Source organism: Medicago truncatula, chromosome 7 (genome assembly GCF_003473485.1).
Source record: "Medicago truncatula cultivar Jemalong A17 chromosome 7, MtrunA17r5.0-ANR, whole genome shotgun sequence".
Lineage (NCBI taxonomy): Eukaryota > Viridiplantae > Streptophyta > Magnoliopsida > Fabales > Fabaceae > Medicago > Medicago truncatula.
In genome coordinates this window covers 442,876-466,642 of record NC_053048.1, presented here as the reverse complement: position 1 = coordinate 466,642, position 23,767 = coordinate 442,876, and the positions used below count along the sequence as shown (strand labels likewise).

At 34.3% G+C, this 23,767-nt stretch overlaps 2 protein-coding genes across 4 annotated transcripts; one reads left to right on the top strand and one right to left on the bottom strand.

Annotated features, from left to right (window-relative positions):
• Positions 1-1,038: 1,038 nt before the first annotated feature.
• On the top strand, positions 1,039-12,795 carry LOC11409088 (uncharacterized). Of its 2 annotated transcripts, XM_039827316.1 has the most exons (5): positions 1,039-1,322; positions 1,474-1,612; positions 4,706-4,931; positions 11,188-11,469; positions 11,934-12,795. In XM_039827316.1, the coding sequence occupies exons 2-4, from the start codon at positions 1,595-1,597 to the stop codon at positions 11,271-11,273; spliced, it is 330 nt and encodes a 109-aa protein (XP_039683250.1). In that variant the 5' UTR covers positions 1,039-1,322; positions 1,474-1,594; the 3' UTR covers positions 11,274-11,469; positions 11,934-12,795. The 2 variants fall into 2 exon arrangements, 1 of the variants encoding a protein (XP_039683250.1); XR_005642885.1 differs by lacking the exons at positions 1,039-1,322; positions 1,474-1,612; positions 4,706-4,931 and adding an exon at positions 10,848-11,066.
• Positions 12,796-13,625: 830 nt separating this feature from the next.
• LOC11405360 (uncharacterized) lies at positions 13,626-14,940 on the bottom strand. Of its 2 annotated transcripts, XR_005642899.1 has the most exons (3): positions 14,730-14,940; positions 14,327-14,366; positions 13,629-13,997 (listed from the first exon to the last, which is right to left on the bottom strand). XR_005642899.1 is itself a non-coding variant. In XM_024769436.2 (2 exons), the coding sequence occupies exons 1-2, from the start codon at positions 14,355-14,357 to the stop codon at positions 13,699-13,701; spliced, it is 330 nt and encodes a 109-aa protein (XP_024625204.1). In that variant the 5' UTR covers positions 14,358-14,723; the 3' UTR covers positions 13,626-13,698. The 2 variants fall into 2 exon arrangements, 1 of the variants encoding a protein (XP_024625204.1); XM_024769436.2 differs by lacking the exon at positions 14,730-14,940 and having other exon boundaries at positions 13,626-13,997; positions 14,327-14,723.
• Between the last annotated feature and the right edge of the window lie 8,827 nt (positions 14,941-23,767).

Sequence of the window (23,767 nt, the reverse complement as noted above, 5' to 3'; positions counted from 1 at the left end):
TAATAAAATATTCCAACAAAAGCAATCAGTAATATAGTCAAACGGCCACAATCTGGGTGACGACATAATGGTTTTTAATATTTCTGAAACCAAAATTCTGTTAGATTTTTAGGGATGGATGGGATAAAGGGAAAAGTGATGCTTTGAACATGATTTCTATGAATTTAATCATTGGAGTTGAGATCTCACTTTGTGGTTTTTGTATGATGTCTTGAAATGGATTTGGTATGATGAGTTGGTTGTTTTGTTAATTATCTTCACTGCACTTGGAGACTTATTAGATAAAATTGTTCATTATAGATATTAATTAGTCTTTAATGGAAAAACTAGATGGATGTTAATTATCAACCCAATTCTCAATTCGTATGATCGTGCAAAATTACTGTTGATGCCTCCTCTACTTGAAGTTATCATCAACTTACTTTGAAGCTATATATGACAAATTTGGTTAGCTTAATGTTGTGATTTAGAGTGTGATTTACTCTCTTGATTTGCAAAAGTACAAAGGTGAAAATAAATAGTTTTGATGAGCTGTTGTTGTTTATGATGGGTTGTTTTGATGAGCTGCTGTTGAATGTATGTATGGATCAAAGGTTGAGATCAAATATAAATAAGTTTATCAAAAAAATTGGTTAACCTTGAAATTAGTTAAAAATTAGAGAGCAAAATTGTTATATTTTTGCTAGAGGGTTCAAAATCCCAACTTTTTAAAAGTTAAGGAGTCAAAAACGCCTTTAAAGCTTGATTTTAGTGTTTAAAAGCCAATATTTCTGCTAACAGCTATTTAAGCAAGTTAGCATGAACACGTAAGATCAATACATATAATATATCTAGACGTGTTTTTCAAATATATGGTTTTTAATATATGTAGTCTTTGTCATGGTGAAATTGATGTGATATCAATGTCTAAGGGCCACATATTTAACTAATATATTACATTGCAGTCCACAATGGTTAAAGTTTAAGGAGGAATTATTTTGACTGACTGATATTTCACAATTACAAGATGTATTTGTCAACTTGTAAAAATTAAAGACTATTTTGATCAATCCTTACAAAGGATCAATTTATGTCAGTAAATTGTATCAGATTTATGTCAGTAAATTGTATCAGATTTGTTTATGTTAACTTGTATCAATTTGTTCATTCCCAGTAATTGTACCAGATTTGTTGTTCAATTATGCCACTTCGGTAAATTCGACGGTGTTTTTTCGGCTGAAAACTAAAAAGGAGTTGATATGGGCCTTTGGATGAATCAAATGGTGGAAGAATATTTGACTGTGTGAATGTGGGATTACCCTGACTAAAGGGAATTTACTTCTGTATGTTTGTCATGAAAATATCTTCTAGGTTTTTCAGCTCATTTAACTAGTTATCTTGCTTGGCTTTCATAGTGACCACTCTAATTCCAGCAAGGCTTTCCAATATTCATTTCTATCATGTACTTATTTTGTTTTTGATCCTTTCTTACAGTGGAAAAGTCACCAGACGCTTTGTTCCCATTGATAGGATTCTAAAACCTGTTTTACTAGAATGTGTGACTCCAGTGACTTGCTACTGGACTCTATCCTTGATTGTTCGTGAGGAATCAGAAATGGTGTTAGTTTACAAGGTAAAAATTATATTTTGTTCGCGCTATATTTAACTCTAAGCATCTTTTTACTTGCACTGGAATACTATTGCTCGTTTCTGGAATGCTAAACGTAGTCAATGGTCACCTAATAAGGCATGTAACTGGGATACCACTGAGACAGCTGTTTTCTGTTTTTTACCTACTAATGATAAATCTCAAAATTCGTTTGCTAGAACTTGCGACCACCAGTTAAAATGCTGGTCCATGTCTAGAAGGCTTTGTGTGCTGCTACTGATAATAAAGACGAGACTTGTATACATGCCAAGTAGGTGATGGATAGGTATGAGTTCCTTATACAGTAGAAACTCTTTAAATTAATACTCGGTAAATTAATAAACTCTCTAAAATAATAAATTTGTCCGATCCCGACTTGGGCTAGTGTAAAAAATTGAATAATTCGATAAAATAATAAGATAATAATTTTTTGGGAGATCCCTTTATAATTTTCGGTCCCAAGAAAATCATAAATTAATAATTCATAGAAACTGAAGAAAAAAAAATATTACACTTTGTTGAAATATGATTCAATAGTTGTTTGTTTTCCTTTAAAGTTCAAGTCTGTTTGGAGCTCATCTCTAACTTTTCTTATTGCATCCAATAGTTGAGGTTTGTATTTTTGTATTGTATCATAAAGTTGTGAAGAGTGTTCGACGCCATAAGTGCTTCCTTTCGCGTAACAGGCTCCAAAGACACTGTATCATCTTCGTCGTCATCCTCTGCATTGTTCTCAATGATAGTACGCACAATATCTTCTAAACTCTGAACCTCCGAACATGCTTCATTTTCACCTGGGTAGTTCATTAGATTGTCGATATCCATCTTATTACGATAGCCACATTGATTGATCATAGTTTGGAGGTCTTGAGTTTCTTCATCAAAAGTGGATTCATCCAAATTTCCTACAACGTCACTAGCTGAACGAATTTTACAGTGTCGGAAGTAATTCGCTATTGTTTCTTTTCGAACATCTATCGTCCAAGCTGGGATTGCCAAATTGATAGCATCAAGGACATTTATCTTCCCTGGATCAGATTGTCCCACCTCATAACCTACCAATATTTTGCGGTAAAACCTTCTACGGTAATGCATCTTGAAAGCTCTTATTATCCCAGCATCGCAAGGTTGAATCTTTGATGTCATGTTGGGTGGCAAGAAGAACAACTCAACGTTTCTTAGCCCTTCAATATTTCTTGGATGTGCTGGACAATTATCCACCACAAGTAGAACTCTTCTACCATGCATCATTTGGTCAAATGAACGAACATATTCATCAAAAAGCACACTAGTCATCCATGCTTTTTTGTTAGCTCGATACTGACAATCCAAGCTATTCATGTTGACATTCTTGAAGCAACGAGGCTTTGCATATTTCCCAATAATCCATAGAGGGATTTTTTCAGAGCCATCTTCATTGCAACAAATAACTACCGTCAGCCTTTCTTTATCATGTTTTCTTCCTTCAAGTTGTTTTGTTGCCAGTGAATGATCAGCTTGTAGCCTATAAAACAACCCAGTTTCATCCATATTGAAAACATCTTTCATAGGGAACTGCTCCATGTCTTGTACATCAACATACCCACTCTCGCCAAAACGACGAAATGACTTTATGCCATGTCGGTGCTTGAATTTCCCAAGCCATCCTGTAGAGAAGTTAAAATCTGAATCATCATGAGGGTACAAGAGTTTCATTGTATCTCTTGCCTTCTGCAAAATTAATTCTCCTGTGATATTCACACGTTCTTGATGCTGTAGAAACCACTCATAAACAACCTTCTCCATGTCAGGATATTTTGCTGGTTTGTGTCTTTTGATCTCCGCTCTTCCCTTTTCTATTTCAGCAGAGAGATAGTCATTTGACCGCTTAAGTGTGTTTGATATTGTTCCTTGACTAACTTTCAACTGAAATTTTCCCTCAAGCCATCTCTGCAAGTCTTTTTGTGTGCTTGCAGAATTATCTCTCTTGTACTCGCACAACTCCTTACGTATTTGATCTGACATAGTTGATTTTGCAACACCTTTTAGATGAGAAGCCATCTCGTGAGTGAGATATGGTTTGAATACTTTTAACACATTCATGTAATTAATATATGCCAAACTTGCTTAAGAATACATTGAACATTCCACTTGTTTACATTTACTATACACTTCAAAAGTCAAAAGTCATATTTCCAATGGATATGAATACAATATTTATTAATTTACATTGAGTCCCAAGATTTGGTGCAACGTAATTCTAAGAGACATAGACTAATTTGCCTTTTTGTTTGATATAATTACTTAAAAACTCTTTAAATTAATAATTATTAATTTATCGATAAATTAATAACTCTCTAAATTAATAAATTTCTCCGGTCCCGACATTATTAATTTATAGAGTTTCTACTGTACTCTTGGATTCACAAGAAAAAACGACTGCTATGACTATACTGGTCCTGAACTCACTGAAATGATAGTTTGGAACGTAATGACCAATTTACTATAGAACTGCTAGAGCAAGTGCTCTCTCATCGCTCAAGAAATTAGTGCATAGGCTCTCAGTTTCAAGTTTCAAACTTTCAGTTTCTCCAACTCAGTCACAATCTTCTCATCATACAATCCAACTCATGATGCATGATGGGTAGGGTAAAACACTGCACTGCTAGTCCAGGTATGATCATAGGTAATTACAGGTAAAATTGAGCAGATATGAGTGAGGATGCCGGATATGGGTACTGTTGGAGTAGTATTCTCATAAGCTGGATGTTGTATTCTATTTCTAAATTCAAATTGTAAATCCTAATCTAAGATGTTTGTTGTAACAAACTCTAGATATTCTCTCAACCTTTGTATTGTACTATGAACTTTCATTAATGAATTGAATCAAAAATTCAATTTTATTTCTGCATAGATACTTAACTACCTGCCCCGAACCCGCATATATATACTGTATTTATCTAAGGGGAATGAACTACATATAGTAATTCTATTTCAAAAGTTGTATATTCAAATTCTTAAAAGTATTAAAAATTGTTTTTTAATGTTAAATTACTAATTTTAAGTTCTTTAACATGTACCCTTATGGCACTTGTCTAGGTGAAATATTTAAAGGCTTTTGAGATAGCTCAGCAGATTGAGGTTCCTGCATCAAGCTTAGCAAGGGAAGATGTTACTGCAGATGCTCAGAAGGTCATCAAATTAGCTGAAGATGTTCAGAAGTTTGCTATAATAGAAGCTGAGAATCTGCTTTTGATGACTTTTGAAGGAGCTGAAGGGGAGAAGACTGATGAACCAGAAGCTGTCAATCCAGAAGCTTCAAGAGGTAATAACACTTCTCCACACTCTGCTAGTATAATCATTATAGAATCTAGTTCTACTTCTGAATCTCTTTCAACCACCCTTTCATCCTCCTCTACATCATTATCTAGCTATGATGATGCATCTATAGGGCAGGTCGATTCTGAACTAAACAAAAGCCTTTCATCATCTTCCAAACTCCATAAAAAGCCTAGAACTGAGGAATATGTGCCAATATATCCTCAAATCCTAGAGAGTATAGAAATGATGTCAGAAGAGAGAATCAAAGTCTATCAAAGACTACCTGCTGACCATCATCTCCAACCACCCATGATCAAACCCTTGAATGTTGTGGAATCTAAACCCTCAAACATCAACAAACCCACAACACTCACTCCTGAAACATCAGTGATTGATTCACTAGTCAGTCACTACTCTAGTGAACTTCCAGGTGTGGTGTCAAATCTAGAAAAAGCCTCTGAGGTAGCTTCTGATGAAGTTACTTTAGAAAGCCCCCAACACCAATCACCAAGCCAACAAACAACTCCAACCTTTGACCAAGAAGTGTTTGTTCCTGAAATGCATGATATTGCTTTTGAACAAAATGCTTCTGACCACCTTTTGTATTAGAACATATAAGTGATCCTCCCTTTGTATCAAATCTGACAAATGCTTATACATCAATTACTTCAAACAGCCAACCATCATCCTCTAAGAGATTTATTCAGACTTACACTTCAACCAAACCTAAAATACCCTCACCACCAACCATCTTTCTAGATTCTGTATTATTAGCAGATGTGTGTGAGAAAGTATTTCAGGAGATGAATAGTCTGATTCAAGCCTGAGAAGAGCTCATTCACAAGGAAGTTTATGAGAAGCAATGGCAAAGACTGAAAGAAAGGGTTGACTACATTTTGAGTGCTCTTCAGAGATCATGCATAGGAGCTGGATCCTAAGGAGCTGGATCTATCCTAAGGACCCTGAGTCCAACTGAGCTGGATCCTAAGGAGCTGGAGTGCATCCTAAGGAGCTGGATTTATCCTTTCTTCAAAAGATCAACTTCAAGTCTGTTTCCACTGAATTGGAGCTTATGCAAAGGAATGCAGAACTTGAAAGGGAGAAAAAATCGCTAAGGAAGGAAATCCTTGATCAGAAGCTACTTTTGCTGGAATATAAGTCTACAACAAAAGCACAACTTGAGGAAGCAAGAATAAGGGAAGAGAAATTGCTTAAAAGCAATGAAGAGTTTAAGCAAGAAATGAAGCAGCAAGCAGATGAAACTCAAAAGATGATGAAACAAATGATGGAGATGTTCCAGAAACAAGCTAAACCTTAGTTGCACACCTAATTGCTTGTTTATTTCTGTCACTTGTATTTTTACTTGATTTCTGCTTATGTTTTATGCTTCTGACTATTTGCTTCTGAACACTAATTCTTATGCTTCTGATATACTGCTTCTAATTATCACCTTATGATTCTGAACAATTATTTGTTTTTGCTTTTATATTTTAATTGTTTTGAAGTTATTTTTGAATATTCTCATTTTTTTTCTCATCTCTTTTTTGTCTTTAAGTTTTTATACTTTTTGTTGATGACAAAAGGGGGAGTAGATGTATAGTATTTATAAGGCTCTGAGCCCCATTAATTTAATTTTAATCAAGTTAAATTAATAGGACCTTCTTCTATCTCTTAGTCTTTTAATGTGAGATTATTCTGAGTGTTATTGCGTTTTATAATTATGAATTTAATTAACATGGATAGAACTCAGGGGGAGCTTACAAACCTCACCTTAAAATACTATTGGACTCAGGGGGAGCTTACAAACCTCATACCCTACATTCAACTTGTTAATTAGATTAACAACAATTGCAAATTTTTAAATATTATCGTTTGTCATCATCAAAAAAGGGGAGATTGTTGGAACAAAATGTGTTTAACAATAAACCTTAAGAGTTTTGATGATAACAAGGTATTAAAAATTGTCAATTAGATTAGCTAATATTTGTTCAAGTGTACAAGACCATAGACAAAAATTTGACATCTTATATTGGTTCTGGAAGAACAAAAGAGAGCTAAGGAAACAACAAAAGGAAGCTTAAAGCATCTGAAGTCGAACTGCTCCTGAAGTCAAGAGTGCTCCTGAAGACAAACTGCTCCTAAAGTGATGACGTCATCAGAAGCAAAAGTTCATCAGAAGCTGAAGATCACCAGAAGCTGAAGTCCATCAGGAGATGCGGACTTAAAGCTTCAAAGGTTGTTTTATGGATTCAAGGTCGTCCAAGCATTGCAGAAGACTGGAAGAGTGAAGCAACAGCTATTTTTGAAAGGATCTGAAGGCATTGGATGCTTATTGCTCAAAAGCGTTGACAAAGTACAAATGTACGAAGTGTACAACCACTACCTCCACTACACAGTTTGTGTCTCTGCTACAAGACAAGGATAACAGCTCTGCCTGCAACGATGTTCCTTCACAATGGGAATGGTTTTCAAATTGATCCTTCATAGGACATCAACCAAATCAGGCAAAATATCATTGGTGATTGATCAAAGCTTCAAACGACTCTATTTTGATGTGCTGGCAATTTCACAACGTCTCTTTCTTGCTTCTATATAAAGGAGTAAAGACTTAGAGATTTATATAAGACTCAACAACAATTTACAAGCGCCAAAAACTCTGTTGAAATTGTTCTGCATTCAAAAGTTCACTTAGAATTTCTTATCAACGTTCATATCCTAGAAATTCTAGAGTCTGTATCTGATTTGTATTATGAACACCGCTGATTGTATATCAAGTGTTCAACCTCAAACATTTTTCTTTGTAATTCTGTTTGAATTTAGAAGTCTCTTGCAGTTGTGCTTGAGCATTAGAAGTCTCTTGATTGTGTTCAGGAGCATAGGAAGTCTCTTGCAGTTGTGCTTGAGCATTTGAAGTCTCTTGCTAGGTTTAGCAGTGAGCATTTGTAATCAGATATTACTTATAGTGAACTCTCCTTGGAAGTGCCAGGGGGACAAGACTGACTTCCGGTTTGTGGAAGGAACCTGTATAAATTGCTTGTGTCTTTCTTCTTTTTCTCTCTGTTTTATCCGCTGCATTTTGATACTGAACAATACTCCAGAAGCAGTAATATAATTGCTTCTGATCAAGTATTTTCAGTTAGGAGAAACGAAGAAAAAACCAACACAATTCAACCCCCCCTTCTTGTGTTTTTCTCACCTTCAAGATGGACTTAAATGTGTCTATTTTGTGTATAGATTATTTTGAAAAGTTGTTAATCGAGTTAATGTGTTCATTTAATGTATAGATGCATAGATGTAACTAAAATATCATTTATATATGCACTAAGGTCCCTGACAGTAAACACTTACAAGCACAAAGTAGATCTATTATGATCTTATTTTATATCAATTTATCAATTCTAGAAATATGAAGAATTGTTTAAGGCTTTTAGGCCTGGCTACGAATCACATTTTCCCAAATTATGTATTTGTATATCTTGAATTCGTACATGGTTTCTTCTTTTTAATTTCAATGTTAACTTCAAATTATACTATTTCATTTTTTAAGGAATATTATTAGCTTCAAGAATACATATTCAACTAAACTTCAGTTGATTATTTACAAATATTGTCCTATTATATTTAACTGAGCATGTGCATTTCTGCAGTATGATTGTAGAACATAAACTTAAGCCACTTGATTCAGTATTTGTTTTAAAATTAGCTATTATAATAATCACTGGTATAACGTCAAGCCTATTATGTGAATTGTTAGCATTTGCTGTCACATTTTTAGGCATGTTGTGTGTTTAGGGAATAACAGTTATTGCATGGAAGCATGATAAATGTTATAGGCGTGGAATAGCAGCCATTGCCTGGAAGCATGACAAATGTTGTGTGCCTGTAAGTGTTTACTGTCACGGACCTTGGTGACAATAAATGTTTACTATTTAGGACCTAACTGATAGTAAGTATGCACAGTCAGGAACCTCCCGCAACCACATAACAACTTCATTGAGGAAGATGACCCAGTTCTTGACGAAGAGCAACACTTCGTTGGGACGAGTTTGTGGATATTTGTAGAGGTGGTATTTTAGGAACTTACATATTAATGTGGCATTATGATGTGATTTGATTGGATGCATGTGTAAAAAAGCTTTTTAGTGTCAGTGTATACTGTATAGAAATTAAACCTTTTTAGTTAAGATTTAAGTTGTATACACCGATAGTGTAAAACTCTTTTACACATACATCAAATCATGATGTATGGATACTTGAGAAACTTACCAATAAAAATAGCATTATGATGTGATTTGATTGGATGGATATGCAAAAAAACTTTACATTGTCGGTGCATACAAGTTAAACTCTTTTTCAAAATGCGTTTGATTTGTTAAAAAATGAAGGACAAGACAAAACAACTCCAACTCCAGTTGTCCCGTGTTTGATTTGTAAAACTGTTTCAGGGACAGAACAAACTGGAGGCAAAGGACAAGACAAAAACTGAAATTTTTGTCCCTCACCAAACCACATCACAACTTTTTGTCCCACGTACAAGTTGCCTAAAACACCAAAATAGCATTTTGTCCCCCAAAAATCATATAAAACAAGAAATTATTCAATACCATAAAAATTTGTCATGTACTGTTATGCCTTGTGTTGTGCTGTTCTGCATTGTACTGTTCTGTCCAGTACTTACTGTTTTGCAAACCAAACCAAACGCACGTGAAGTATCAATCTAGTGTTCTACATTATCAGTATTTTAAAATGATATGTGAAATTGTAAAATAATTATGTTTGTTTTTCGGTTGGTATTTGTAGGGACTTTAATGACGTTAAGTTTGTAATGTCGGGATGAATTTGAAACTGAGTGAATAATATCAGGGATGTAAGTGATAATAGATCATTGAATGTGTGAGGTGGTGTTATTATAGTCTATGGATGTATCAAGATTATTACAACATACTTGGGCGCCGTTTACTGTTGGAGACTTCAATGGGTCTCCTACGGTAGGAGACCTTATAAAAAACTGATTTTTTTAATATAACAAAAATGACAAGTGTTACCATTAGATTGGCGAAGAACACCGATATTATTATAATCCCTCCACACAAGAATTTTTTTTCACACTTTCTTCAACCTATCAACCAAAACAACCCCAGCAAAAAAAAAAAAAAAAAAAAAAAAAACACTTTCTTCCTCTTTTCTCTCTTCCGCCGCCGGCAACATTCTCTTTTCGTTCTCTCCTCTCTTAGTTGCAGATGTGTTATTTTGCATATGTAATCTTTTCATTTTAATGGTTATGAAAGTGTGAATCCTGTTTGATTTATTCCTCATTATATGTCAAAGATTTGTTCTTTTACCATTAATGAAATGAAAGTGAATCTGAGGATTAATTTACTGAGACATATGGGCAATAATTTGAATTTGAATATAAGAACACAGAATGGTGAAGGAACAAATTGGATTCTATATGATTGAGGAATTGCACCGAAAAGCGTGGATAGCTTGATATTGTGAAAGAAAGAAAACAAGTGTAGAGGAATGAGATTGCAAGAGGGAAGGGATTGGAAACATAGACGTGGTGATTGTTGATTTAAATAGCTAATTGATGGTATTGATTGGTTGAATTTCTGCTCTAAATATTACATTTGAGAGGTTGTTGTTGTTGGTGGTGGTGGTGGGAGTAAGCAGAGACATGGAGAGAGAGAGAGAAGAATGATGGAACATAGTGTAAAAATAATCTAGTGTTGAGAGAGTATTTAATACTATGGTCTTCAAAAGCTTTCAAATATATCCAATGGTTGACATTCATTTTGCAAAAAAAAAAAAAAAAAAAAAGTTAAGTCTCCTACGGTAGGAGACCTAAAGAGGTCTCCCACCGTAGCCTTTGCCACATACTTGGTTGAGTATTATATTAGTCAGTTTGGCCCTTACATGTGTCTTTCGTTAGTTACTTTGATATTCATACGTGTCTTCCGTATGTAGTAGGTTAGGTGATGAATTCGAAATTGAGTAAATAATGTCGGATGCAACTGATAATAAATCTTAACAGAAGAACGATGGTTTATTTTATTTGGCAACTCCAGATATCATTTTGAAATATTGACAATGTGGAGGACTAGGTTGATACGGTTCAACAGTTTCAGGGGCAACTTGAGTATTTACTGATTCATTCGCAAGCTTATTATTTCATATTCCAGCACCTTATTATAACTTGACATGTTGATATTTCTATCCAACTTTCTGTAAATTACTTCATTTTGCCGTTTCATTGCTAGGAATCTCCAAAAGCGTGTGGTCACACACAGGGGAGGAAAGTGGTATCGAGAGAAGAGGCAGTCATGTGAATCAAAGATGCGGTTGATGCCAGAAATGAGAGTGGATCTGATATTGTGATTGTGGCTCGCACCGATGCGCGCCAAGCCCTGTCTCTTGATGAGGCACTCTATAGGTCAAGGACATTTGCTGATGCTGGAGCTGATGTTGTTTTTATAGACGCACTTGCTTCCAGACAAGAGATGGAAGCTTTTTGTCAAGTTTCTCCTCTTGTTCCAAAAATGGTATGTTTTTAGGCTTAATAGCAGTTGTGGCCCCCTATGTTTCAAGAAGTTGCGATTTTGGCCCCCTAACTAAAATGATTCGATTTTGGCCCCCTATGTTTTGCCCCCTTTTCACTTTTGGCCCCTTAGGTCAATTTTGACCAAGTCAATGCTGACGTGGCGCCACATGTGTAATGTTTTTATTTTTTATTTATATTTTTTTAATTAAAAAATTTAAAATAAGTATTTTTTTATTAAAAAAAATTTAAAAAGTATTTTTTTTATTTTTTTAATAATTAAAAAAAAAATACACGCGTGACGCCACGTCAACATTGACTTGGTCAAAATTGGCCTAGGGGCCAAAATTGCAACTTCTATAGGGCCAAAACTGCTATTAAGCCATGTTTTTATTATGTCCAAGTGATAATAGTAAAAGAAGAAAGGGAAATGATATGCTATACTAATATATATGTATGGTTGTGTAGGCCAATATGCTTGAAGGAGGAGGCAAAACACCGATACTCACTCCTCTTGAACTTCAAGACATTGGTTATAAAATTGTTGCCTATCGCCTTTCCTTGATTGCAGTTTCTATACGAGCAATGCAGGTGACATGGTCCTCCCTTTCTTTAACCTTGATAATCATTAATTGATTTTTTTTATGCTGATGATAAGTTCATGATTGAGATAATACATGCCAAGAGCCGCTTTTCTGTAGTAGTCTGAGTAATACATTTAGCAAAACAATATCCAAGAACTGGTTCTATTTTCAAATTCATCAAATTTTCAGAAGAGTTTCTATTGTAATTATATTATCTCACAATTCTAAACATCTGCTAAAGGATACACACACACAATCCATGAGCAGTATAGGAAACAAAATATACCATCCAACCAGTGTTAGTCCACTTTTCCCCGGAATGAAATTTTTATTAGACTAGAATAGATGCACCTAGGATGTTACTTCTGTTAATGACTATATGATTTTAACTTGGATTCCCCAAAATCATAAATCACAAAATCATACTTGGTTGTTTATGGCAGATCCATTTCAAATGGTTAACAATTTGTCAAATCACATACATATTAAATTAATTTCATATCCGAATGTTAATGATCATATTCAAAAAAATTATTCATAACAAATCTTTAATGCTCCTCCATGAGTGCAATGCCAGAAGCACTCGTTTTGCTTATAGATTCTTTTTCAGCACACTCTTTATATTTGAAATTTATGTCGGTCTCATCATTTTGAGAATAGGTCTCAATCAATTAAAAATCGAGTTCAAATGATTTAGTGAGACTCATGTGAATTTCCTTGAATAATAGAGTGTGTTATTTGCGTTACTCTTTTGATTATGTTTATTTAGTTTTTTTTTTATTATGTTTAGATGTTGCTCCTTTTGCATATCTTAATCATTTTTGAAAGCTGGGTTCGGGTATTTTCTCTTGATGGAGTTTTGAGAAAGTTTTTTGTTAGTTAGAAATCAGTGGTCAACTTTTTTGTCATTATGGTACTAACTATTTAAAATTAGCTAGAGTATAGTGTTTTCCTTTCTTAAAGTGTTTTTCCACAATCCCTTTTTACTCTTTACGTCTACTTTCACGTCATAACAGTGCCCTAAAGTTTTTATTAAATGGTTGTAAATGCATGTAAAAAGAATTACGTGTTTCATTGAAGGACAATCCTTATTGACTAAAACTAGTTCATCCGAGTCCGATATAAATTATATTGCTAATATATTTCATGCTTTTTAATATACTTCATGCTTTACTTTTACTTTCATTGCCAAAAACCTTTAACTTCTTTTGCCAATACTTAAACTTGGTGGCATTTAACATGGGACATTTGAAAACCTTCCCACCATGGGAAAATCACTTTTTACCGCCACCTGTGAGGTTTTATTAATTTTGTTTGGTTTTTCAAAAGGAAAAAGAATGCAATATCTAATAATCGTAATATATTTCTTTTGATTAATATCATTTCCTTCTTCTCTCTTTTGATTAATACGGTAGTAATTGGTTTTCAAAGCTTTAATTGTTATTGCTAGAAAATTGAAAAAGAAAAAGGAAAAAGTGTTTAACAGTATCCCTTCCTTCATCTTAACCACTCAATATTATATAAATATATCAATGGTTAAAAATGTGACTTTTCTATGGTGGGAAGATTTTCAAGTGTCCCATGTTAAATGCCACGTTAGTTTGCAAAGAATGTTTCAAAATGTCAAGCAACACGGATATCAAAACCCACTAACACACATAATGCCTTCTATAATCAACTTCTAGGTTATGACCGAATTTTCTGCCATTCTCATCAAATTCTTTGCTGTAATGTTTCCCAATGCAATCGAAGTCATCAAAGTCACTCATATCACTCACATCACTAGCAAAAGCTCCATTATTACGAATATCAAACTTGTCGCGCAAAGTATATTTTGGATAGTCAATATCACTGTCTTCCTCACTTGTCCCGCAGCCAAAAAGACCTATTTCTTCTGAGCTATCGCTCTCGACTTCAGGATTAGCAACTTCTTTTTTGTCTTCAGGATCTTGTTTTGATCAATTAAGAAACCCAAGGGTGAGAATATTTTAATATACGGCTAAGAAGTTAAAAGAGAAAAGGACAGCATAACAGCTAAATGGATACATTAAACAGCCTAAAACAAATGGACACAATTTTTCAAGTGTGGCAACAATAGTAAGAAAAACATAACCAATTAGTGCAAAGTCAAAATCTAAATCATAAGAGATGGTGGTGGATAATGGATTGAGAAAACTCAGTTTCGTTTTAAGTTTCATAATCTTAAACAAGGACAGCATAAAAATAAAATAAAAAATACAGCTGGTTTATAAAATGAAAAAGATGGATTTGAGTTACCGATGAAGAACGGGAGGCCAAATGTAGGCATGTAATGTTCCTGAAAAAATGACGATAATTGAGTTATTTAGCTGGTGTATTTTTTAAATTAAAATCAAAATATCGAATAAAAACATAACATCCCACATCCAAGATCTCCACTCGACATATTTTGGGGTTTAATTTCATGAAAACAAACTCAATTCCATAAAAAAGGCCCAATTCAAAGGTTTTAAACCCTAATCCCCAAACCGGCTTAAACTAAAATCCTAGAATATTTCCAACCTCACACAACAGATTCGAATATTTAGTGTGGTTGATTGTTTAATTTCATCAAAACACATTCAATCAACAAGTTTCAAATAATTCCTTCAAGCAACACAGAAGAGATTCAATTATCAACAAGATTAGAAAAAGAAATAACCGAAAAGGAACGTTGAGAAGAAGAAGAAGACGAATCAGCATGAGCAAGCTTAGGAACAGCGGCAGGTTCAGCAACGGCGGCACCAGCAACAGCGCCGGAGTTCAAAATGAGATCATCAATGTTCTTGCTCTGAGCAAGCTTAGCGAATAGGCTTGGCTAGTAGGATTCAACGGTGACGTTAGCAGCCTTCAACAAAGTGCCGATCTTCTCCGCCTAAAAAAACCCAAAAGTAACAAAAAAGAGAGATCTATGAGCGATTTGGAGATTATAAAAATCGAATTGAAGAAAGATAAGACTTGCGGTGATTGGGATTCCATCGTCGTGGAGGATCAAGGTGGCGTAAATGCAACCCAACTCCCCGGAACTCATTTTGTTAATTGTGATTGTTCTGCGACAAAAACTAGGATTTACCAATTCCAGAGCAGCAAAATGTGAGTTTCCATATATATAGACATTAGGGGTGTTCAAATCCAAACCGATCCAAAATAAAACCGCAAACCGATCCAAAAAAACCGAAAACCGCAAAAAACCGAATATTTTTGGATGTGTTTGGATGTTGTTTTGGCAAAACCGCTATGATTGGTTCGGATTTCGGATCACCTTTTCAAAACCGAACCAAACAGAACCGAACCGCAAAAGTAGATTTTAATTCTTATTTATTATTTTATTAGTATTATATATTGCATTAATTTTTTTTTGAAGAAACATATATTGCATTAATTTAATCTATATTATTACTACTTCATCTATTTCAAATATAATCAATCATTTTCATTGTGTAAAGTTAATTTTTTTAATACATATCTTGTCAAAAAAAACTTTTTTAATACATTTGTGTTATATTTTGTATCAAACTTATTATTTTTCTATGCATGTGTCATATTACTTAAAATTAAAAAAATTAAATGTTGCACTCTGGATGTCCAAAAATCGATCCAAAATAAACCGCATATATTTGGATCGGATCGGATCGGATTTTTTTTAGAATAATCATCCAAACCGAACCGAACCGCGCATAATTTTTATTTTGGATCGGTTCACTTTTCCTCTCAAAACCGATCCAAACCGGACCGCGAACACCCCTATATATAGTGGCGTGTTATCAGAAACCTAGGTTAATTGATTGGGCCTTCGAAAATAATACGAGCCAAGATTGCTTTTTAAGCCCCCCAAAATCTCCGAAGGCCCCCTAAAATACCGAGATTGACCTTTTATATAAGAATATATACTGAACTAGTTAGGAAGATAACTACATGATACATTAGGGAGATATAAACCGGATACGTTAGGGAGACATCTTCATAACAGTATGTTATGGAAATTACTCCATTCTACGGCAATTATATAAGACAATTTTGGTTCTATTATTTCCTCTTTGGCACTCCACTTGAATTTTATTCTAAACTTTACGATTTTGGGATTTTCCATAACAATTAGCAGGTAAATCGTATTTCTTACTATCTATCACATTGAAAGTTTGCATAATTTTCATTATTTTGACATGATCACATGCCTTAATTATAAGAACAAAGCTGCAGCAAGCAATTTATCCACCAATTTGATGAAACTAGCACGACATTGTTGGATTAATTAGCCATGCAGCGTTCACAAAGGTTCGAGGCAAGCAGTGGCACAGTAATGATTCAGAATTGGAATTAACTTAAAACAAGAACAAAGAGCAACAAAGTAATGAATTGAGTTCTTTTTTTTTTGAATTAATGGAATGGCAGTAAATAGGAGAATAGCAGTACTTAGGGGATTTATATGGAATAGTAGTAGTAATATTGATTGAAATCAGCAATAAAAGTATGAAAGCTTTCATAAATCCATTCAAATGTCATAACGACCAAGTACATAGGTTCATAAGGACCAACTACATAGGTTTATATTCAACATCTTAAAACATAAAATTCAAAACAATATACAGACATCACTCATGCTGTGAACTATAATATTGCCTGACATTTCTCCGCTTACGCCTCAATGACTGGTACTGAGTTGCAGACATGGCCTGAGCTACAATCTGTTCCATAGCCATGTATAAAGGATTGTCTGCATACTTGGGATTCTGTTCAATTGAATTAATTTCCAAGGCACTGATCCTGCAGATGACAGACAATGACTCAACACCATGTTCCTCCTCTATAATGAGATCACACACCTTGTATTTATAATGCCTTTACAATAAATACATTGAATGCTTATTTAGTAAGCACTAACCCAGGAAGTTGAATACTCTAGGAGTGATAATAATCAATCTAGGAAGTTGTATAGTTAAAGGAATATCTAAAGATTCTTAATTTTAACATCCCTCCTCAAGCTGAAGCATACATGACATGCACCAAGCTTGTTACAACAACTCAAAATTCAACGTCAAATGATCATCAACGGGAAGAGAATGCACCATTGATAATCATCTATGTGAATATAGTCACCAAGTCACCAAATGATGAAAACGCCTCAGAAGAAGTTGGACACGCGCTGATTTCTCGACGGCATGTGTGGCTCACATGCAGGGAAAGAAGTGGAGCGTGGAGGTGCATGCATCGGAAGACGGCAGTGGAGAAATAGTCATCATAAATTTCTACTAACTGAGAAATAGGAAAACTAATATTAATCGGAAGAAAATGAGCCGACTTCGTCAATCTATCAACAATCACCCAAATCGCGTCATTCCCTTTAGGAGTATTCGGCAAACTTGTCACAAAATCCATGGATATACTATCCCATTTCCACTCTAGCACATCTAAAGATGTCATCATACCAGCAGGTTTCTGATGCTCAACCTTCGACTTTTGACAAATTAAACAAAAATATACAAACCGTGCCACATCGCGTTTTAATCCAGACCACCAAAACAACTTCTTCAAATCATGATACATCTTCGTAGCTCCTGGATGGATACTCAAGCTACTTCTATCACTTTCTTCAAGAATCATTTTCTTCATCTCATCATCGTCTGGAATACAAATTCTATCTCGGAATCTCAACACACCTTGATCATCAATTTTAAAATCACTGTCTTCAGTCTGATTACTAGCAACCAACAAGTCTACAAGCTTAACATCAACTTTTTGTGCTTCTTTAATACTCTTCAAGAAATCACTATCAATCTTCAGCATCCCTAACTTCACACTCTTAGATGACAATTAACATACCAAACTCAAATCTCTGAACTACTCCAGCAACTCGAACTCCTTCACCATCATAGCGGACATATGCAAAGTCTTCCTACTTAAGGCATCCGCAACAACATTAGCTTTACCCGGATGATAGCTCAATTCAAAATCATAATCTTTTAGCAATTCCAACCACCTTCGCTGCCTCATATTCAATTCCTTCTGATCAAACAAATACTTCAAACTCTTGTGATCACTAAACACCTCAAATCTGGAACCATACAAGTAATGTCTTCATATCTTCAATACAAAGACTACAGCGGCCAACTCTAAATCATGCATAGGGTAATTCTTCTCATGAATTCTCAACTGTCTCGAAGCATAAGCTACCAATTTTCCATCTTGCATGAGCACACCACCTAAGCCCAACTTGAACGCATCACAATATACTACAAAAGGTTCGTCGGACTTTGGCAAAGTCAAAACTGGGCTGTCGTCAATCGCTTCTTCAATTCACTAAAATTGTTCTCACATTGAACATCCCACACAAAGGATTTACCTTTACAAGTCAACTGTGTTAGCGGAAGTGCTAACTTAGAAAATCCCTCTATAAATCTTATGTAGTAACCAGCCAACCCAAAAAGCTTCTAATCTCAGTAACCGACTTAGGAGTCTTGATGAGATAAAACCGCAAGTGCACGGTCTTACCGAAGTAGTAAAATAGAGTATCGTTCCGACAAGGAGTTATGAATTCAATTAACTTTAGATAATGATTAGACTAAAGTTTTATAAGGTAGAAAGTTTTGGGTTTTTGATTGAAAGTAAATAATAAAAGAAAAGATAAAAGCCTTTGGATCGTTGGTTTCATCTAAATAACAAGTCCTTCTCAAACCAAAACTATAAGCTTATAATGTTATGTTAGACCTAATTTCTCAAGACAGTTTCTCTTGTGTTCCTCTAGCAACCAAGCCTATTTCGCTGACTTGATTACTATTAGATTTTGGTTCCTCTAACAACCAAGCCTATTTCGCTGACTTGATTGTTATTAGTTCCCTTGAAGATCGAAACTATATGTCTCAAAGATTGCAAAGCCTATTTCGCTGACTTTGCAATCCTTGTCTGAATTCACTTGTTCGAATATTAAAGCTCCACTTTCGTTTTATGAATTGATATTTGGAATAATGGATAAACAATTATCAAACCCTCCACTTTCGTTTCCACAGTTTGATAATGGTTGATCCATGTTAAGACGGTGAATTCAGATAAGAAATTAGGGTTACATAAGATTAAGGCTTAGAGCTTGGCTTGATTAGGATTATGTCATTTAGACTTATCCAACAATCCCAAGACAAGAGAAGTTACCTCTCCATAAACGAAAAGAAAAGGACGTTTGCTAAGAATAGAAGTTGTGCTTATAGAACATAGGAGGTTTAAGGAAAAACATATGAAGAACATATGGCTTTTCTCTCCCTTGAAGCAACCTCGATTCTCTAAGCATAACTTTTTTTGCTAAGCGAATCTGCAACTTCAGAAACTCTATAAATAAAAGTGCAAATCATTTGTAAACTCAATCAATTGTAAACCCAAAATAGAATAGAGAGAACAAGAGCAGAGAGTGGCTGGAGCCATTGGAGAGCCAAGGATGCTTTGAACTACAAGATTCAACACTTACCTAATGTTATGGCAACTAAACCTGCCCTCGTCTAGACCCGGCCGCCTCCACCCCGAATTTAATGGTGAAAAGCCGATTTAACTTGATGCGGGTTCGAGTGTGGGGGAAATATGAGTTTTTAGTACGGGGACAGTGCCGGGGACGAGGGATACTTACACTCGCCCCACACCCACCCCCGCCCTGCACCCGCTTTTTAAAATTTACTTTATTACATTTTATAATCTTATTTTCATAAGCACCAACCTATTTTAATATATTATTACTCTTTAGAAACATGTTTATTATAATTAGTTTGCTATTTTGAAAAAAAAATTATTAGATCTTTAATTATTAATATAATTATTGTTTTTTGTTGCTATGAAAAAATATGCATTTTTTAAATATTTTATAAAAAATAGGGTTTTCGCGTGTGGGGGCGGGGTCGGGGCCGGGAGACCCGTCCCCATTGGGGGCGGAGTTGGGTGTTCAATTTTTACCCCCAATATAGTTTGGGGACAGAGGCAGGTGGATGGAAGCGGGGCGCGGGGACGGAGATGCTTAAACCCGCCCCGTTCCCATGCCTAAATGTTAGTCATGCGACACATGGCTAACTAAATTCTCTCTTGTGTTGGAATTGGATATAAATATCTTGGAATTGATGTGATACTCTTAGTTTGGCTGGTTGTATATGATTTATGTTCTCAATATATTTTTAGTCTAAACCTTTTCTTAATGATTTGTCGGTGATGTAGTGTGCTGCAATTGATCTTTTGATTTAGTTAGATTCCTAGCAAGGCTGGCAACCTAAGGGACGTGGTTTAGATTATGTATAGGTGCTATCGCCCGAGAGATCGCGAGTAGATCTATATTTATGCATAACTTTTCGATCATAAGCCATAGAAATAGTAGACTATTTTTCCATCGAGCATTGGAAGTTAGTTGTTTCTATGCTATTTCGCGTCGTTAACCTTGGTTTGGAGACGTACACCGAGGTAAGGGTGGAGTTATAGATGAGACATAAAAAGTATACAATCAATTAATAGGAACCATACGAGGGATAGTTTTTGAAATTCAATCCTAGCCCAAATCTATCTATATTTATTCAGTTTGCATTGATTCAAACCACCAAAACCTTTTATAAATGCTTTGTTCATAAAATGTGTCGATATAAACTCAAGTTAACTAAGTGTGATCTCTGTGGATATAATATTTTATTTGTTTCAAAAAACCAGCATACTTACCAATGTGCTAGAAGAATACCAACCGTTAAACTTCCTTTATCAAAAAGGCGCTGATGTCGGGGACTGCGTGTAATTAGCTTTAGTTGAGTTTGTAAAAAACAGAGATTATAGTCAAGTTTTGTTATGTGATTTTCTCTAAACATAAACTTTGTGCTTAGCGAATTAGACAACCCTTAAACCCAATCAATTTGTTATGAGTAAATTACACTCCCCTCCCCTCAAAGATGCTTGAATTACACTCCCCTCCCCTCTTAAGTTAAAATATACACTTTACTCCCTCAATATTTTTTTTTTTTATGTTAAAATTTATACTCTCCTCCCTTAGCTTGAATTACAAACCCCTTCCTTAATAATTAAATATGCATTACACTTTAATCTATTTGAACATAAATAAATATTCTTATAATATATATTAATTTTGAATCACCATTTAAGAAAAATTAATTCATTTCTTTATAGTTTAAATGTCAATGATAATTAAATTTAAATATATTGCTATTGATTTTATAAATTAGAGTATAAAATTAACTTTTAAATAATCATGCTTTAATGATTTTAGTAATTTTTCACATATTTTAATTTTGTTTTGGGTTGTTTCATATTTTATAATAGAGTTTAAAACTACATGTTAATGAAATTGTGAATGAAAAATAGCGAAAAATATGTATTCAATTTTTTATTATATTAAAATAGACTCGCAATATTATTTTTTTTAAGTGTGTTAAATTATTATTTTTTTGCTAAATTATTAGAAATAATAAAAAAGAATATTGAGGGAGTAAAGTGTAGATTTTAACATAAGAGGGGAGGGAAATGTAATTCAAGCTTCTCTTAGGGGAGGGGAGTGAAATTTTTTCTAATATGTTTTGAATAAGAGGGGAGGGGAGTGTATATTTTAACTTAAGAGGGGAGGGGAGTGTAATTCAAGCATCTTTGAGGGGAGGGGAGTGTAATTTACTCATTTGTTATTAAAATTTCATTAAGAGTGATGTAAAAAAAAAAAATATAAATACTAGATTATGACCAAAAAAAGAAATTAAAACAATCAATTTGTTATTAAAATTTCATGAGATAAATTATAATAAAGAAAAAGGTTGAACCCAGATCCAATCCCGGTTCGACTTTAAATCCTGAACGATCAAGTGTGTATCGGTTCAATTTTCAGTTCGATTTTAATTACTTTGATATTTATGGAAAATAAAATATCGATTTTAAATGATGGAAATAATACAAAATATTGAGAATAATCATAGAATTGGTAATAAAATAAAAGTGGGTCTAAGTTAGCAAATTATTGCAAGTTAACAGATATGTTTTAATGAAAATTACTAAAGTAACCCTTAACCTATTAGTTTTAAACAATAAAGATGAAGGATATTTTTGTCCAAAAGAAAATGTCCACTTTTGTTAACTTAGACCTTCATGTTTTTTGTTGGTCTAATTATTGACCGATTTTTTGCTAACTTAGACCTTCACTTTTGCTAACGTGAGTTGGAATTTGTTAGGGTTAGTGCTGGACAATTCCTGTTGGTCTAATTATTGACCGATTTTTTGCTAACTTAGACCTTCACTTTTGCTAACGTGAGTTGGAATTTGTTAGGGTTAGTGCTGGACAAAATTTACAAGTGTACTAAATCGCAACAAGTAGTAAATTAGTAAGTTCTACCGTTCTCCACAGGAATTGATGTTCAACTCAATAATTAGTAAAAGAGAAATGCTAGTTACACGCATTTTAACACACATTTTTCAACACATTCTCTTTGATTGGATAAAATCTACATGAGTTCCACTAAATCAAGTGGGTCTCATACAAATTTGGTGGAACTCATGTGAATTTTAACCAAGATAAGTGAGTGTGTTAAAATGTGTGTTGCTAGCATTTTTCTTAGTAAAGGTTATTTTAAAAGTGAAAAGTAAATAAAAGATTAATAGAATTGCATGGTTGAATTCCCCTACCCAATGCAAGATTAGGTTTTTGTGATTAAGATGATTAACAGTGATTAAGGTTTCCTTGAATCCTTACTTTGTCTTTTATTGAAATTTATCTTTTAAGAAATTAAACAACTTATTTATGGATCATTCACTTAATGTGTCACAAAGGTGCTACTTGTTCTAATTTCCTCTAGGTAACTTGTGTAAGACCTACTGGAGCACTGACTATGTTATCAGAGAAAAAGTAGCGACAGAGACGACTCAAACTTTAACTTCTTAACCTCTACAAGAAGTATTAATTAGAAAATCCAATGAACTGATAAAATTCCGGGTTGTCGGTGCCTACTTTAATCCTACAAATCAATTTACAAGGTTTACACTCGTAGTTAACCAACTGTCGAAGCATTAAGAACGAGCATGATCTAATTTTAATCTCAACACAATAAAAAGAATAAAGTGAATGAAAACTTTATTAATAAATTCCAATAAATAAAAAGGGGGTTCATCGTGGAACCCTAATCAAGAGGTTTAGTTGCTCATGGCAACATACATCATAACAAAGCAATAGAAAAACATACCATAGAATGAATAAAATGAGGAGAAATTCCGCCTTGAATCTCTGCTGCTTGACCCTTGCTATGAGTCGTCAACGTTTTTGAATGAATAAAATAGTATGCAAGAGTCTCTTTTTATAGCATGAGGTTGCTTATTGTTTAAGAGAAGAAAACAAGGCTTTATTCGCTCTTCCAGCTTGGAAAACAAGCAAAAAGCGGTTTTTACCCACTGCCAGACGCAGGGGCGTCTGAGGCAGCCCCTCTGGTGCGATTTCTTGGGTTTTCTTCTCGTTTTTATCGTTCTTTCGTCTGGAAACTCCTAGGAACTTGAAATGAATTTTATTCACTTTGTATTGTCTTCAACAACCTTCAAAGAACTGTTGTTCTTCAACTCTTCATCTTTGATCCTTCACATGATGTCTTGATTTGATTTACATGATTCCTTACTACAAAACACCTATGGAGTTGCATGATCTAGGATAAAACTGAATAACAATAACTCGAGTGACAATAATACAATATATTCTTCAAACCATTGACA

Coding starts and splice junctions, on each gene's coding strand:
- LOC11409088 (XM_039827316.1), top strand. Junction 4,932..11,187: donor CAATCCAGAAGCTTCAAGAG/GTAATAACACTT, acceptor TTTCATTGCTAG/GAATCTCCAAAAGCGTGTGG.
- LOC11405360 (XM_024769436.2), bottom strand. CDS start 14,357: ATGCCTACATTTGGCCTCCCGTTCTTCATCG. Junction 13,998..14,326: donor TGGCCTCCCGTTCTTCATCG/GTAACTCAAATC, acceptor GATCAAAACAAG/ATCCTGAAGACAAAAAAGAA.